General features: G+C 41.4%; 1 protein-coding gene across 3 annotated transcripts in view; it reads right to left on the bottom strand.

The window, feature by feature from the left end:
• Positions 1-12,363, bottom strand: part of LAMB3 (laminin subunit beta 3) — a 64,831-nt gene that overhangs the window by 17,489 nt on the left and 34,979 nt on the right. For all 3 annotated transcript variants that reach the window (XM_074270167.1, XM_074270165.1, XM_074270164.1), the window contains 7 exons: positions 11,046-11,109; positions 9,703-9,896; positions 8,257-8,377; positions 7,264-7,452; positions 5,584-5,739; positions 4,166-4,362; positions 854-965 (listed from right to left, as the gene is read on the bottom strand). In XM_074270167.1, coding sequence (XP_074126268.1) covers positions 854-965; positions 4,166-4,362; positions 5,584-5,739; positions 7,264-7,452; positions 8,257-8,377; positions 9,703-9,896; positions 11,046-11,109 — 1,033 coding nt within the window. The remainder of the gene's footprint in view (positions 1-853; positions 966-4,165; positions 4,363-5,583; positions 5,740-7,263; positions 7,453-8,256; positions 8,378-9,702; positions 9,897-11,045; positions 11,110-12,363) is intronic.

Genomic DNA, 12,363 nt, shown 5'->3' on the forward strand with positions numbered 1-12,363 from the left:
AAGAGAGGCGAGGCCTGCATCTATTATGTAATCATTTCCCTGCATAACCACATAAACACTGACTTACACACCACCATATCCTCCACTCCCACCTCCTCCACGCCTGAATCCTCACGCAGCACTTGCTATATGAAGTCATTCTTTGCGCCTCTCAAAAATTACTTGGATATATTTTATATATTTTGTAATGCTTATATAGATGTATGTTGTCAATACCAATAGAATGTCAGCTTCTTAACGGTATTCACTTTTATCTCTGTGTCCTCAACTCCTATACACAGCTTATGTATCATGGTGCACAGAAGTTTTTGTTTAGTCATTTTTCATTCATTTCTGATTCTTCATGACCTCATTTGAGATTTTCATGGCAAAGATACTGGAGTGCTTTGCCATTTCCTCTTCCAGATCATTTTATAAAATTGAATAAGGTTAATTATCTTATCCAGAGTTGCACACGAGATATATGAGTATCTGAGGATGGATTTGAACTATCCACTGAGCCACTTAGCTGTTCCTGATCAAGAAATACTTATCAATCAACTAGTAGATATGCAGTGTTGCATCCATGTTCACACAGACCTAATAATAATAACTAATGTTTATATGGCATTTTATAGTTTGCAAAATGCTTTACATAAATTTGAGCTTCTCCATAACCCTGTAAGATGGGTATTAGAGGTATCACTTCATAGATAGATGAAGACATTGAGTCTCACTGAGTCTGTGACTTGTCCATGCTTAGACAATTAGTAAAGGGTCCTGAATTCAGTTCCAACATTCTATCCCACCCCGCCTTTCATGCTCATAGACACATACACACTCTCAGATATAGAATACTCTGGATAGGAAGTACCTCGACATGCTGTCCCAATATCTCCATAAGACCGATCAGGACACTGGCGGATAGATGCAGCACTGCACGTGGGACCATCAAATCCTTCCCGGCACTGGCACTGACCTGTAAACTATGCCAGGAGAAGAATGATATCAAGAGGTACCTCCCTGAGATGGGGCACCTGTCATATCCCAGGCTCAGTGAACAGTAAAGCTAGGAACCAGGCAGCTCTGGTTCCCTCTGCTTTAGACTCTCAGCTACAATATAAATGTGATTTATAGGAATTGCCTTCAAATAATAAGGCTGTTGTTGTTTGTCCCCCTCAAAGAGGAGATGATACCATGACATGCAAGTGAATTGGGTTTAAGTGAGGGAGAGCTGTGCAAGGTCACTTGCCTCACTTTCCCCTCCAGAGCCATCTAGTCCAGTGGCCAAATCTAGATCAAGACAATTCTCAAGTTCTGAAGAAAGCATGGCAAGCCTAGATTTTGCCGAAGGTTAGACCAACCAACCTATGAGAGAGATTTCTGTAGTATTGTCCCAACAAGTGTGAGATAGGAGAAGGTCTGAGAAGTAAATCCAGTATAGTGGAAAGAAAATTGATTTGGAAAGCAAGAGACTTTAATTCTAAACTTAATTAGTTCTGTGGCCCTATCCTTCTCTAGTTCTGAGGCCCTAAACAGATCATTTACTATCCTTGGGTATTAATTTCTTTATGTATTGAGTGAGGGGTGACATTAGCTGACCCCTAGATTCCCCTCAAGACCTGATATTCATATTATTCTCTGTGTTTGGTCTCATCGTTGTGCAGAATGAAAGAGAACTGTCTCCTGAGCTCCAGTCCCAAAGCACCATCTAATAGACATTTAAAAGTGCATGTTCCAGGGGCAGCTAGGTGGTGCAGTGGATAGAGCACCAATCCTGAAGTCAGGAGGATCTGAGTTCAAATGTGGCCTCAGACACTTAACACTTCCTAGCTGTGTGACCCTATGCAGTCACTTAACCCCAATTGCCTCAGAAAAGAAGTGCATGTTCCAGAAGGCATCTCAAACCCAATATGTCCAAAACTGAAATAATTATCTCTTCCCCCAAACCTTCCTAGCTTCTCTTTTTCTGTCAAGGATATCCTCATTGCCACATTTCTATCACCACATTTCTTGAATCTATCTTCTCACTTATCACACAGCTACTATTCTAGTGAAAGCTCTCATCATTATTCTCCTGGACTATTGCATTGGCCTCCAATGGTCTCCCCTTTGTCTTTTCCCTATTCTAAAACATCTTCCACATTGTTGCCAAAGTGTTTTTTCTCCAGCACAGATCTGATAGTGCCATTCCAGATTTTAAAAATTGCAACGATTCCCTATTGCTTTTACAATGAAAAATAATTATTTCTGTTTGGCTTTTAAAGTTCTGCCCAACCTAGCCCTTCTTCATTAAACATTCTTCCTCTTCCCAAACTCTATGGTATAGCCAAACTATCCTTCTTGCTCTCCCTCACATCTCCCTCCCTTTGCACTGCAATCTACCGTGACTAGAAATACTCCCAGCTCATTCTCCTCCTCATGGAATTCATTACTTCCTTCAAGGCTCGGATCAAGCACTGCCTTTTGTGTCATCCTCCTCACCACCACCACCATTGCTAGTGCGTTTTATCTCTAAATTACTTTGGGGTTATTTTATATTTATTCTCTACATAATTATAAATGTACACATTGTCTTCCTGGAAGTGTAAAAACTCCTGGAAAGTTCAATTTTTCTCTGTATCTCTACCTTCTGGCAGGTAGTAGATACATAATCAATGCATGTTTATTGGTTGATTGGTTGGTTAGAAATTTAGGCCAAATATCCTAAATCTTGGCATTCCATGAGGAATTTTACTGATTGACTGAGAGGGGTTCTGGGATTGCAGAATGGACCATTGAGTTTGATTTGGAGGTCCAGTTTCAATTCCTCAAGGGGTTGTTCTGGGGTGAAAGGTTTCATTCTCTTTAGAAATCACAAATGGGTTTCCTGGCTGTGGAAATCCAATAGCTAAGTGTAAGTCCTGGAAACTGAAAAGTAATTAGAAGTTAAGTATCCCTCAGTCTGAAACTCTGTAATTTTCTTTTTGCCCCCACACTTCTAATTCCCATTCCTGGATGTATTGTTTGTGGATTTCTGTAACCAATTTCCTCACAAATAAGTCCTAAAATGGAGACTGAAGATGGATTAAAACATAATATTTTCATCTTTGTTATTGTTATTGTTGTTTGTTTACTAGGGTTTTTTTTTCCTTTCTCATGTTTTTTTTTTCCTTTTTGATCTGATTTTTCTTATGCCACTTGAGAAATATGAAAATGTATTTAGAAGAATTGTTCCAGTTTAATCTATATTGGATTGCTTGCTGTATTGGGGAAAAGAGGAAGAGGAGAGAGTTAAAAAAAAATGGAACACAAGGTTTTGCAAAGGTGAATGCTGAAAACTATCTTTGTATGTATTTGGAAAAATAAAATACTATTTTAAAAAAACAAGTCCCAAAAAAACTATTTATGGTGTGGAGTGTATGGTAGATATGAGGAAGAATGAAAAGAGAGGGTGAGTAAATACCAGATTTAAATGTCTGGTTATGGTGGCAGAAGAAGGGGAAAGTAATCAGGGACTGGTTAGAGCTGATCTCTGAAGGCAAAGATATGTCAACTCAGGAATTAAGAAAACCAAGGGACTTAGTGCTTCACACAGCGTTTGTGATCAGGGAAAGCTTTGAAGAGAAAAGCTTTAAAATGAAATAGCCTGGGTTGGTTCCAAAGATGGGCTAAGAAACTTAAATTCTTACCAGAGAGAATCCCAGATTTAGAAAATCTCAATTTTTCAGATGAGAAAACTGAGGTCAGTTTTAACATAGCTATAGCCCCATTTTCTGTATTAAGACTTTCCTGATCCCCCCAACTGCCAGTGACTGTACTCCCAAGCTACATGGTATGTTGCTATTTTGTATAATATTTATACCACATTTATTTTCACATGTTGTTTTCCCCATTAGGACAGGGAGTTGGCTCTTTGTGAGAAGGAATTGTTTCATTCTTTGTACTGGCATTCCCAGCACCTTGCATAATGTGTGACCTCTAAAGGGCATTTAATAAATACTTATTGATTGAGTGAGTGAATGGTTTTCCCAAGGACAAAGCTGGGATTTAGACCTTGGGTCTTCTAATTCCTTTCAACTGGAGAAGCTAATTGAGCAATGACTGAGGTTCAGTGCTGCATACTTTATACCTCTATGGGGAGGACCGCTCTACCAAAGGGACCCCCGCCTTTGCCAGTTCCAAAGGACTCCTTTAACTTCCTTACCTGGTTACACTGGGGGCTGTAGGAATTGTGAGGGTCACAGTTGCACGGCTCACAGCCCCTGCCACTGGCCACCTTCCAGTAGTTGGGAGCACATTGATCACACTTGGGACCAACCACATTGGGCAGACAGAGGCAACGTCCAGTCTCCTCATCACAGGGCATGTCTCGCCGAGATCCCAGGATGCTACAGTCACAGCCTGCAGGACAAGAGGTAGCACTATGCCTGGGATGTGTGAGGAGTGATTCCACCCAGCCCAAGAGCCTCTGGGGCTGATGGAGACTCCCCCAGAGATGTCCCTGGATGGAGAGACCAACAGAAACACCCTCTAAATGGCAGATGCATTGTGGATGCTAGGAATGGGCTGAACACAGATTGCTCTCCTGCCACTCCCCAACCTTGAAAGCTCCAGCCAGACCTGCTCTGATCTACTCCGTCATCCCTTGTCCCTTAGTGTTAGAAAGAAACCTAAACCTGTGCTGCCACCTGCTGGAATTAAGTGGTACGGTCTCTCAGTTTTAGACAAAAGTGATGAGAAAGCAAGGAGAAAAATAGGTAAGGCGGTGAGGGCTGACAAAACCCCAGGAAGGCAAGAAGTCTGAATGCTGAGAAGTTGCATTCCTTCTTCTGCAGAAGTTGGACTGCAACTTTTCAATCAAACCCTCCTCAAATTTTCTGAATGGAGTTGGAATAGGATCATCAGAAGAGAAGAAAGAAGAGAAGGAGGAAGGAAAGGAAGAGGAGGAGAAAGAAGAAAAAAGAGGTATGAGGATTAGGGGGAAGAGAAGAGGAGAAAGAGGAGAAAGGGTAAAGAGAAGAAAAAAGAAGAAAGAGAAGGAGGAGAGAAAGGAAGAGAAGGAGGAGAGAGAGGAAGAGAAGGAGGAGGGGAAGAAAGAAATGGAAGAGAAAGAGGAAAAGAAGAAAAAGAAAGAAAATAAGGAGGAAGAAAAAGAAGTAGGAAGATGAGGGGAATGAGGAGGAGAGGAAGGAGGAAGAGGGGAAAGAGGAGAAGGAGGAAAAAGGGGAAGGAGAAGAATGAAAAGAAGGAGGAAGAGAAAAAGAAGTAGGAAGATGGGGGGATGAAAAGGAATAGAGGAAGGAGGGAAAGAAGGAGGAGGGGAAGGAAGAGAAGGGGAATGAGGAGGAGAAAGTGGAAGGAGAAGAAAAGAGGAGGAGGAGAAATAGTAGTATAGTAGTAGTAGTAGTAGTGGTGGTGGTGGTGGTGGTGGTGGTGGTATGAAAGCAATCTGTGACTTGCCCAAGATCATACCAAGTCATAAAGTCCTGAATTCTTTCCACTGTGGCTTCTAGATGATATAAAGTTCCCCAACCCCAGACCTAATCACCTCCCATTTCACCTCCAGCAAGACATATCCTCTCCCTGCTATTCTCCTCCCTCATGCTCTAGCCTCCCACTTACGAGTACAGCCCTGTGGGTTGGTATAAGTGAGTCCAGTGAAACCAGGCTTGCACAGGTCACAGCGTTCTCCCTTCACATTCTCTTTGCATACACACTGTCCAGTCAGTGGGTCACAGGGAGCTCCAGGCACTGCCCCATCTGGGTCACATTCACAAGCTGAGGAGATGGCACAGAAGTATTATCCACAGTAAGAATGAGGCAGAGAGGAGAAAAAAAAGTAGACTCCCCCCTATCTCCCTTCCTCCCTGACAATCTGCAACCATCATTTCCTCCCAGACCCCACTGAAAATGACACTTCCTCCGAAATGAAACGCAGATAAGCAGAACAGCCTTGAAATGTTAGTTGGACTTATATTTAGAAAGAGAAGCAAATTGTACATAGCAGAGTTCTGCAGATTTGTGTACTATCTGGTCTTCTGATATGTATATGGAAATGTCCATTTTATCTGATGTTTATAAAGTTCAGAATTTTTTAAAAAGCCAAATTCCTCTTCAAGAAGTCATCATTGATAATACACAGCAAATTCAGATTATCCCTTCATGAGGGATCTTTTGGCAATAACTACATTGTTTGCAGTGGAGTCAGTTCAAATCTGGCCTCAGACACTAGCTGTGTGACCTTGGGCAAGTCACACTGTTTGCCTCAGTTTCCTCATCTGTAAAATTACCTAGCAAAAGAAATGGCAAAATCTTCCAGAATCTCTTCCATGAAAACTTCAAATAAGATCACAAAGAATCTGAAATGACTGAACAACAAAAGCTGTTTTTCCATGTGACTTTATAAGTCACTTTCATGAAACCATATTTTTTACTTACCCAAAAAATTGAGAGTTCCTCCAGAAGCAGGGAATCATTACAATGTTTATTGAATTACTATTGATAATAATAACAGTTAACATTTATATAGTCCTTTAAGATTTACAAAGCCCTTTTATGTATGGTATCTCATTTGACCCCCATAACAATTATGTGAAGTGCTATTATTATCCCTGTTTTTCAGATGAGGAAACTGAGGTTAGATAACTTGCACAGTTAATAAATATCTGAGGAAGGATTCAAATTCTAGAACTCCTGACTCTAAGTCCAATACTCTACCCACTGCACTGACTGGTTGAGCCTATTGCCAGACAGTGGAAGCAGAGATAGCACAGTTCAGTCTCCTGTTTTTCCTAGGAACCTGTTGCCTTTTGTGCCAAAGGGAACTTTTCAGGGCTAGGGTATGGGACCCTGCCAAGAGGGAGTACAGAGCCACCTCGAGCTTTGGTGTGATAAGTTTTCTGCCACATTGCAGAAATGTCCTTATTGAGCAAGGAGCAGTGATGTCATGGGAAAAGGTTCGCTCTGAGGATCACAGCATAGTTGCTTGTAAGCAGGGATGCCTTGACAGAGTCTCTCTCCTGTGAGTGGACTGCTGAATTGCTGGATCCGCTCTCCTCCCATTGGCAGATAACATGCATATGCAAAACCCATGGTGATCATGCTTGCAAAAATGTATATCCACAAGTCTGTAGGGCATAATAAACTGGAGCCCTTTTCACACTCTATGAGTCTTCCTCCTCATTCATCTAGCCTCTGAGATCAAAGGGCTCATAGACTTTGAGCTCTCAATCAAGATTAGACCCAATGTGAGGACCCCAGCTCCTTCCCCAGTAGAGAGAGAGAAGTAGGGAGCAGACTCACGAATGCAGGTCTCCTGGATGGGAGCACCTGGGCGGCGGTTCCGAAAGTAGTGCAGCTGACATCTCTCACAGTTGTTCCCTTCGGTGTGGTCCTGGCAATTGTCACACACACCTCCGCTCACCCCCTGGCTGGCAGCAAATACAGCTGGGTCAAAGTGGCAGGTCTCCGAATGCCCATTACAGTCACACCCTGGAACAGGAAAAGACGTAAGCAGGAGCCACTTGAACCAAGGCAGTAGCTTCCAAGTGTTTTTTGCTCATGCTTTGTCATAAACAAGTATGGCATACTATGAGAGACACATGAAGTGTATATGTACACATATAATTAATTCCAAGCATCATGCAATTATTACATGCCAAGAGAAACTCACAATACCCTCTTATGCCTTAATATGCCCTTTGAGAGCTATTGGATATAGGATCCCAATTTTATTGAGTCTGTTTGTGGGCTCTCCCAGGGATTTGCTCAACCTATATTCCTCTCTCTTCTCTCTCTCTCTCTCTCTCTCTCTCTCTCTCTCTCTCTCTCTCTCTCTCTCTCTCTCTCTCTCTCTCTCTCTCTCTCTTTCTTTCTGACTCTGTTTCTGTCTCTCTCTCTCTCTCCTTTTTTTTTTTCTCTCTACCTCATTCTTACTGGGGGAAGGAAGGGGGAGAGGAGAGGAAGGGAAAGAGGGGGAGGGAGGAAGAGAGGGATGGAGGGAGGAAGGAAGGAAGGGAAGGAAATAAGGAAGGAAGGGAGGAGAAGGGGAGAGAGGGAGGGAAGGAAGGAGGAGGAGGAAGAAGCTATAACTTTCCCTCATTCCCCAGAATGAAGTTGACTCAGATTGCAGCCACAATGGTATGAATTTGAGATGAAAAAGCATTGTCAACAATGACTATCTCGTGTTTCTAATGGGACTACTAATTCCCCACTACTTAGTGGGGATCAGTGACTTCTCCAATGGCACATAGCTCCTCTGAGGAAAGAAGGGATATCCCAGGCCCATAATCATACTCTGGCATTCATGAGGATTCTGGTCATCAGCAGCTTTCCAGGGCCGGTTGTTGTAGAAGGGAGCACAGCGATCACAGTTGAGACCAGCAGTATTATGCTGGCAAACGCAGACATCATGGACCTTGGAAAAATAATTTCAATCAGTGACAGTAATAATTTGTTTTCTCCTTCCTATTGGCTAAATACTATCCACCCTTTAAGACTGGCACAAACAATGCTGCCTCCATAAAGTTTTCAATGATGACTCCAACCACTCTGCATTGTTCTGAAATCCTATGGAATTCATAAGTCTGTAATTCATTTGGCCAAGAATACTTGGGGATTTAAAATATTTGGATAAAGCATTGCTGAAATCAGAGGTTTAAATGTAAGAGGATATTTGTGAAAAAAAATTGGAGAAAATAGAGAAAATTAACCCTATTTCCAAACAACAGTATTAATCTATGTAATAAACATTTTTATCTCTACATAATTTCATAGTTTATATTTCAGAGGGAAATATCAATAGCATCAGTTTTTCCAATATTCATTTCATGCACATGATTTGTGAAATGGTAGTCGATAAACATAATTTGGTATCATTTTTATCATTTATTTAATGGGTGTAATTCATATTTCCCCGACTTCATTATAAATTATGTGAGGATATGGATCTCACATGTCACCTAGCACAGTGCTATGCATAAGCCAGGCCTCAGTAAATGAATCATGGAATCCTATTGTTGGAAGGGACAGAGAGGTTAACAAATATAATCCTTCATCTGATGTAGGAATCCCTTCCAGGGCATTCTGAAAAAGTGATTGTCGAGTCTCTGCAAAAATCTACTATAATTAGGCAATCATCCTATTCGTGAAGCAGCCCATCTAGGGGCAAACCTCATTTATTTTACTTTTGGTGAGGCAGTTGGGGTTAAATGACTGACTCAATTAATAAGGGTCAATTGTCTGAGGCCAAATTTGAACTCAGAGCCTTCTGAATCCAACAACAGTGCTCTCATTTTAGAAAGTTCTTCCTCACAGTGAGCCAAAATATGTGTTGGTTGATTGAATGATTCTATATGCTTGTCTTATGATGCACTCTCTCTCCATATTTCCATCCCAGCAATGGTGTTGCTATAGTTACAATGAATTCACACACTTGATTCAGATGAATGCTCTTTGTGCTCATATTATCTAATTTTACAACCAAAAGCCCTTTCATAGTTTTAATTCCTGTTTCTCCCAACCACACTTCTAAATTGGGGAATGGGAGTCTGTGCCCCTATTTTATGGATGGGAAAACAGAATGGAAGAATGAGTTACTCAAAGAATACAATGGGTCAAGATGAACCAGAACTACATGCTTTCTCCACTAGATACTGCTGGCTTTAGAAAAGTGTCTCCTATGCCCCCTCCCTACTCTCCTTTTCTATAATTTTAATCCTCCTCCCTCCCCAGGGTTGTCACCTGGACTCTAGCTGAGGGGTCAGCAGGGATGCCTGGGAGAGGAGCACAGCGGTCAGCATGGCCATAGCAGAAGCAGCTCCCCTGTAAACTCAGTTGTGACACAGCAAAATAGGCGCTGGGTGGGTGGTAGCCTCTCTGGGGCACTGAAGCCAGCCTGGTGAAGTTAACTCTCAAGTTGGTAATTTCCCCCAGTTCTGTACAGAAGAAACAGAAAAGGGAAGATGGAAAGAGGGAAGGAAAAAGGAAAGAATGGAGGAGAAGGGGAGAGGAAGGAAGGAAGGAAGGAAGGAAGGAAGGAAGGAAGGAAGGAAGGAAGGAAGGAAGGAAGGAAGGAAGGAAGGAAGGAAGGAAGGAAGGAAGGAAGGAAGGAAGGAAGGAAGGAAGGAAGGAAGGAAGGAAGGAAGGAAGAGAGGGAGGGAGGGAGGGAGGAAGGGAGGGAGGAAGGGAGGGAGGAAGGGAAGGAGGGGAGGGAGGGAGGAAGGGAAGGAGGGGGGAAGGAAGGGAGGGAGGGGGAAGGAAGGGAGGGGGGAGGGAGGGAGGAAGGAAGAGAGGGAGGGAGGAAGGAAGAGAGGGAGGGAGGGAGGGAGGGAGGAGGAAGGGAGGAGATAAAAGGAAGGAAAAGAAAAAGCAATGACGAGGTAAGAGAGAGATAAGAACAAAATGTTAATCCCTTTGGGCAAGAGAAGGCATGGAGTCCAAGTCACTTGGCCCTCCTTTAGTTTCACATCACTAGTATCAGAATCCTCCTGGTCTCCCTGCGTGGATCTCATAGAACATTTGCTTTCTTATACTTTTGTCACATATTACTTTTTTGCATGAGTTGTTTGTATATGTATATGTATATGTATACGCCACAAAGTTCTTTCCAAATATGATTAAAATGTGATTGGGAAATGCTTAATAAAATAAATATAAATGCAACTTTTAAAATTATGTTTATTTTTGACCCACAAGGATCTGTTTCTATTTGAATTTGACACCACTGGCCTAAAGCACTGAGATTTGTTGATGGTCACTTAGCTAGTATGGACCAGAACCCAGTTCATTCAAACACAAGAGTAGCTCTTTATACACTACATACAATCTATCTCTCAGTTAAAGGACTTAATTAATGGGCTGGATTTTAATTATTATGTTCCCAAACTTCTTCCAAAGGCAACACCTATCCACCAACAGCCTAAGAGTAAAAGATGAGACAATTCTTAGATCTTATAAGTCCCCAGGGCTTCCAATTCTCTTTTCCAGCTCCCTTCTCTCTTCCAGTGCAAGTTGGCAAAGTAGTCTCCTTCACCACCTCCCACTCCCCAAAAACCCTTTTGCCTAGAAGAAAGAGCTTCACTGACCATGTATCTTCTGACTCTGAGTGGCCGGAATTCCAGATGCTAAGTCCAAAAGGTTGAGGTGCACCTACAGAGAAAGAAGGAAAATGTATTCACAGGATAACGATCTGTTTTGCTTAAAGATGCATATTAATTGTGCAAAAATATTTGTAGCACCTCTTTTTGTAGTAGCAAGGAACTAGAAATTGACAAGATGCCCATCAGTTGAGGAATGGCTAAATAAGTTATGGTATATGAATGCAATGGAATATTACTGTTCTGTAAGAAATGAGGAGCAGGCTAATTTCAGAAAAATCTAGAAAGACTTACATGAACTGATGCTAAATGAAATGAACAGAACCAAGAGAGCATTGTACCCAGTAACAAGATTATATGATGATCAGCTATGATGGACTTGGCACTTTTCAACAATGGAATTCAAGGCAATTCCAATAGACTTGTGATGGAAAATGCTACCCATGTCTAGAGAGAAAACTGTGGACACTATATGTGGATCAAAAACATTTTTACCTTTTTTGTTGTTATTATTGTTTGTTTGCTTGTTTTTTTTTTTCTCTCTCTGGTGATTTTTTCTCTTTTGATCTGATTATTCTTGTGCAAGATGATGAATATGGAAATATGTTTAAAAGAATTGCACATGTTTACTTAGATTGGATTGCTTGCTATCTAGGGGAGAGGGAGGAGAGGAGAAAGAGAGAAAAAATCTGGAAGACAAGGTTTTACAAAGGTGAAAACTATCTTTGCATGTATTTGGGAATATAAAATATTTTTTTAAATTAGAAAAAAAAAGATGTTTTCTCTTTTTCCGTTGGTGAGCAGAGGAGGGGAAGTAGGGCTACACATAGGGTTCTCAAAAAAATAGAAAGTAAAGATAGACATTGAAGTATTTTCTTTTAATGCAGAAAAAGAAAACAGAATCTCAGCCAGGAAGAATCAAAGACAAGCAGGCCCACTTTGGAAACTACAGGTTGTGTTTATTATATACTTAAAAAGAAAAGCAAGCAGTACACAATAGAGACAATTTCATGTACAATTCTCTTTTCTCTATTATACTATGTACATGGAATACTCATTTTATTTAGTGTTTGTTCAATTCAAAAGAAAAACTTTATAAAAGGAAGAAAAGCGATAGGAAGAAAAAACTGACCTTCATTCAAATGCCCTCACACTCTCCCTGTCCTACTTTCCAATCCTCTCTCGGAACTTGAGCTAGGGAGGCAGCTCTGTGGGAAGGCTATGGCCAGAAAGGAATGAGGACAATATCCTGAGTGAAAATATAAAATTAATAATCTCCCTTCTCCATGTGACACAAGAGTTATAG

The sequence above is a fragment of the Sminthopsis crassicaudata genome, chromosome 5 (genome assembly GCF_048593235.1).
Source record: "Sminthopsis crassicaudata isolate SCR6 chromosome 5, ASM4859323v1, whole genome shotgun sequence".
Taxonomy (NCBI): Eukaryota; Metazoa; Chordata; class Mammalia; order Dasyuromorphia; family Dasyuridae; genus Sminthopsis; species Sminthopsis crassicaudata.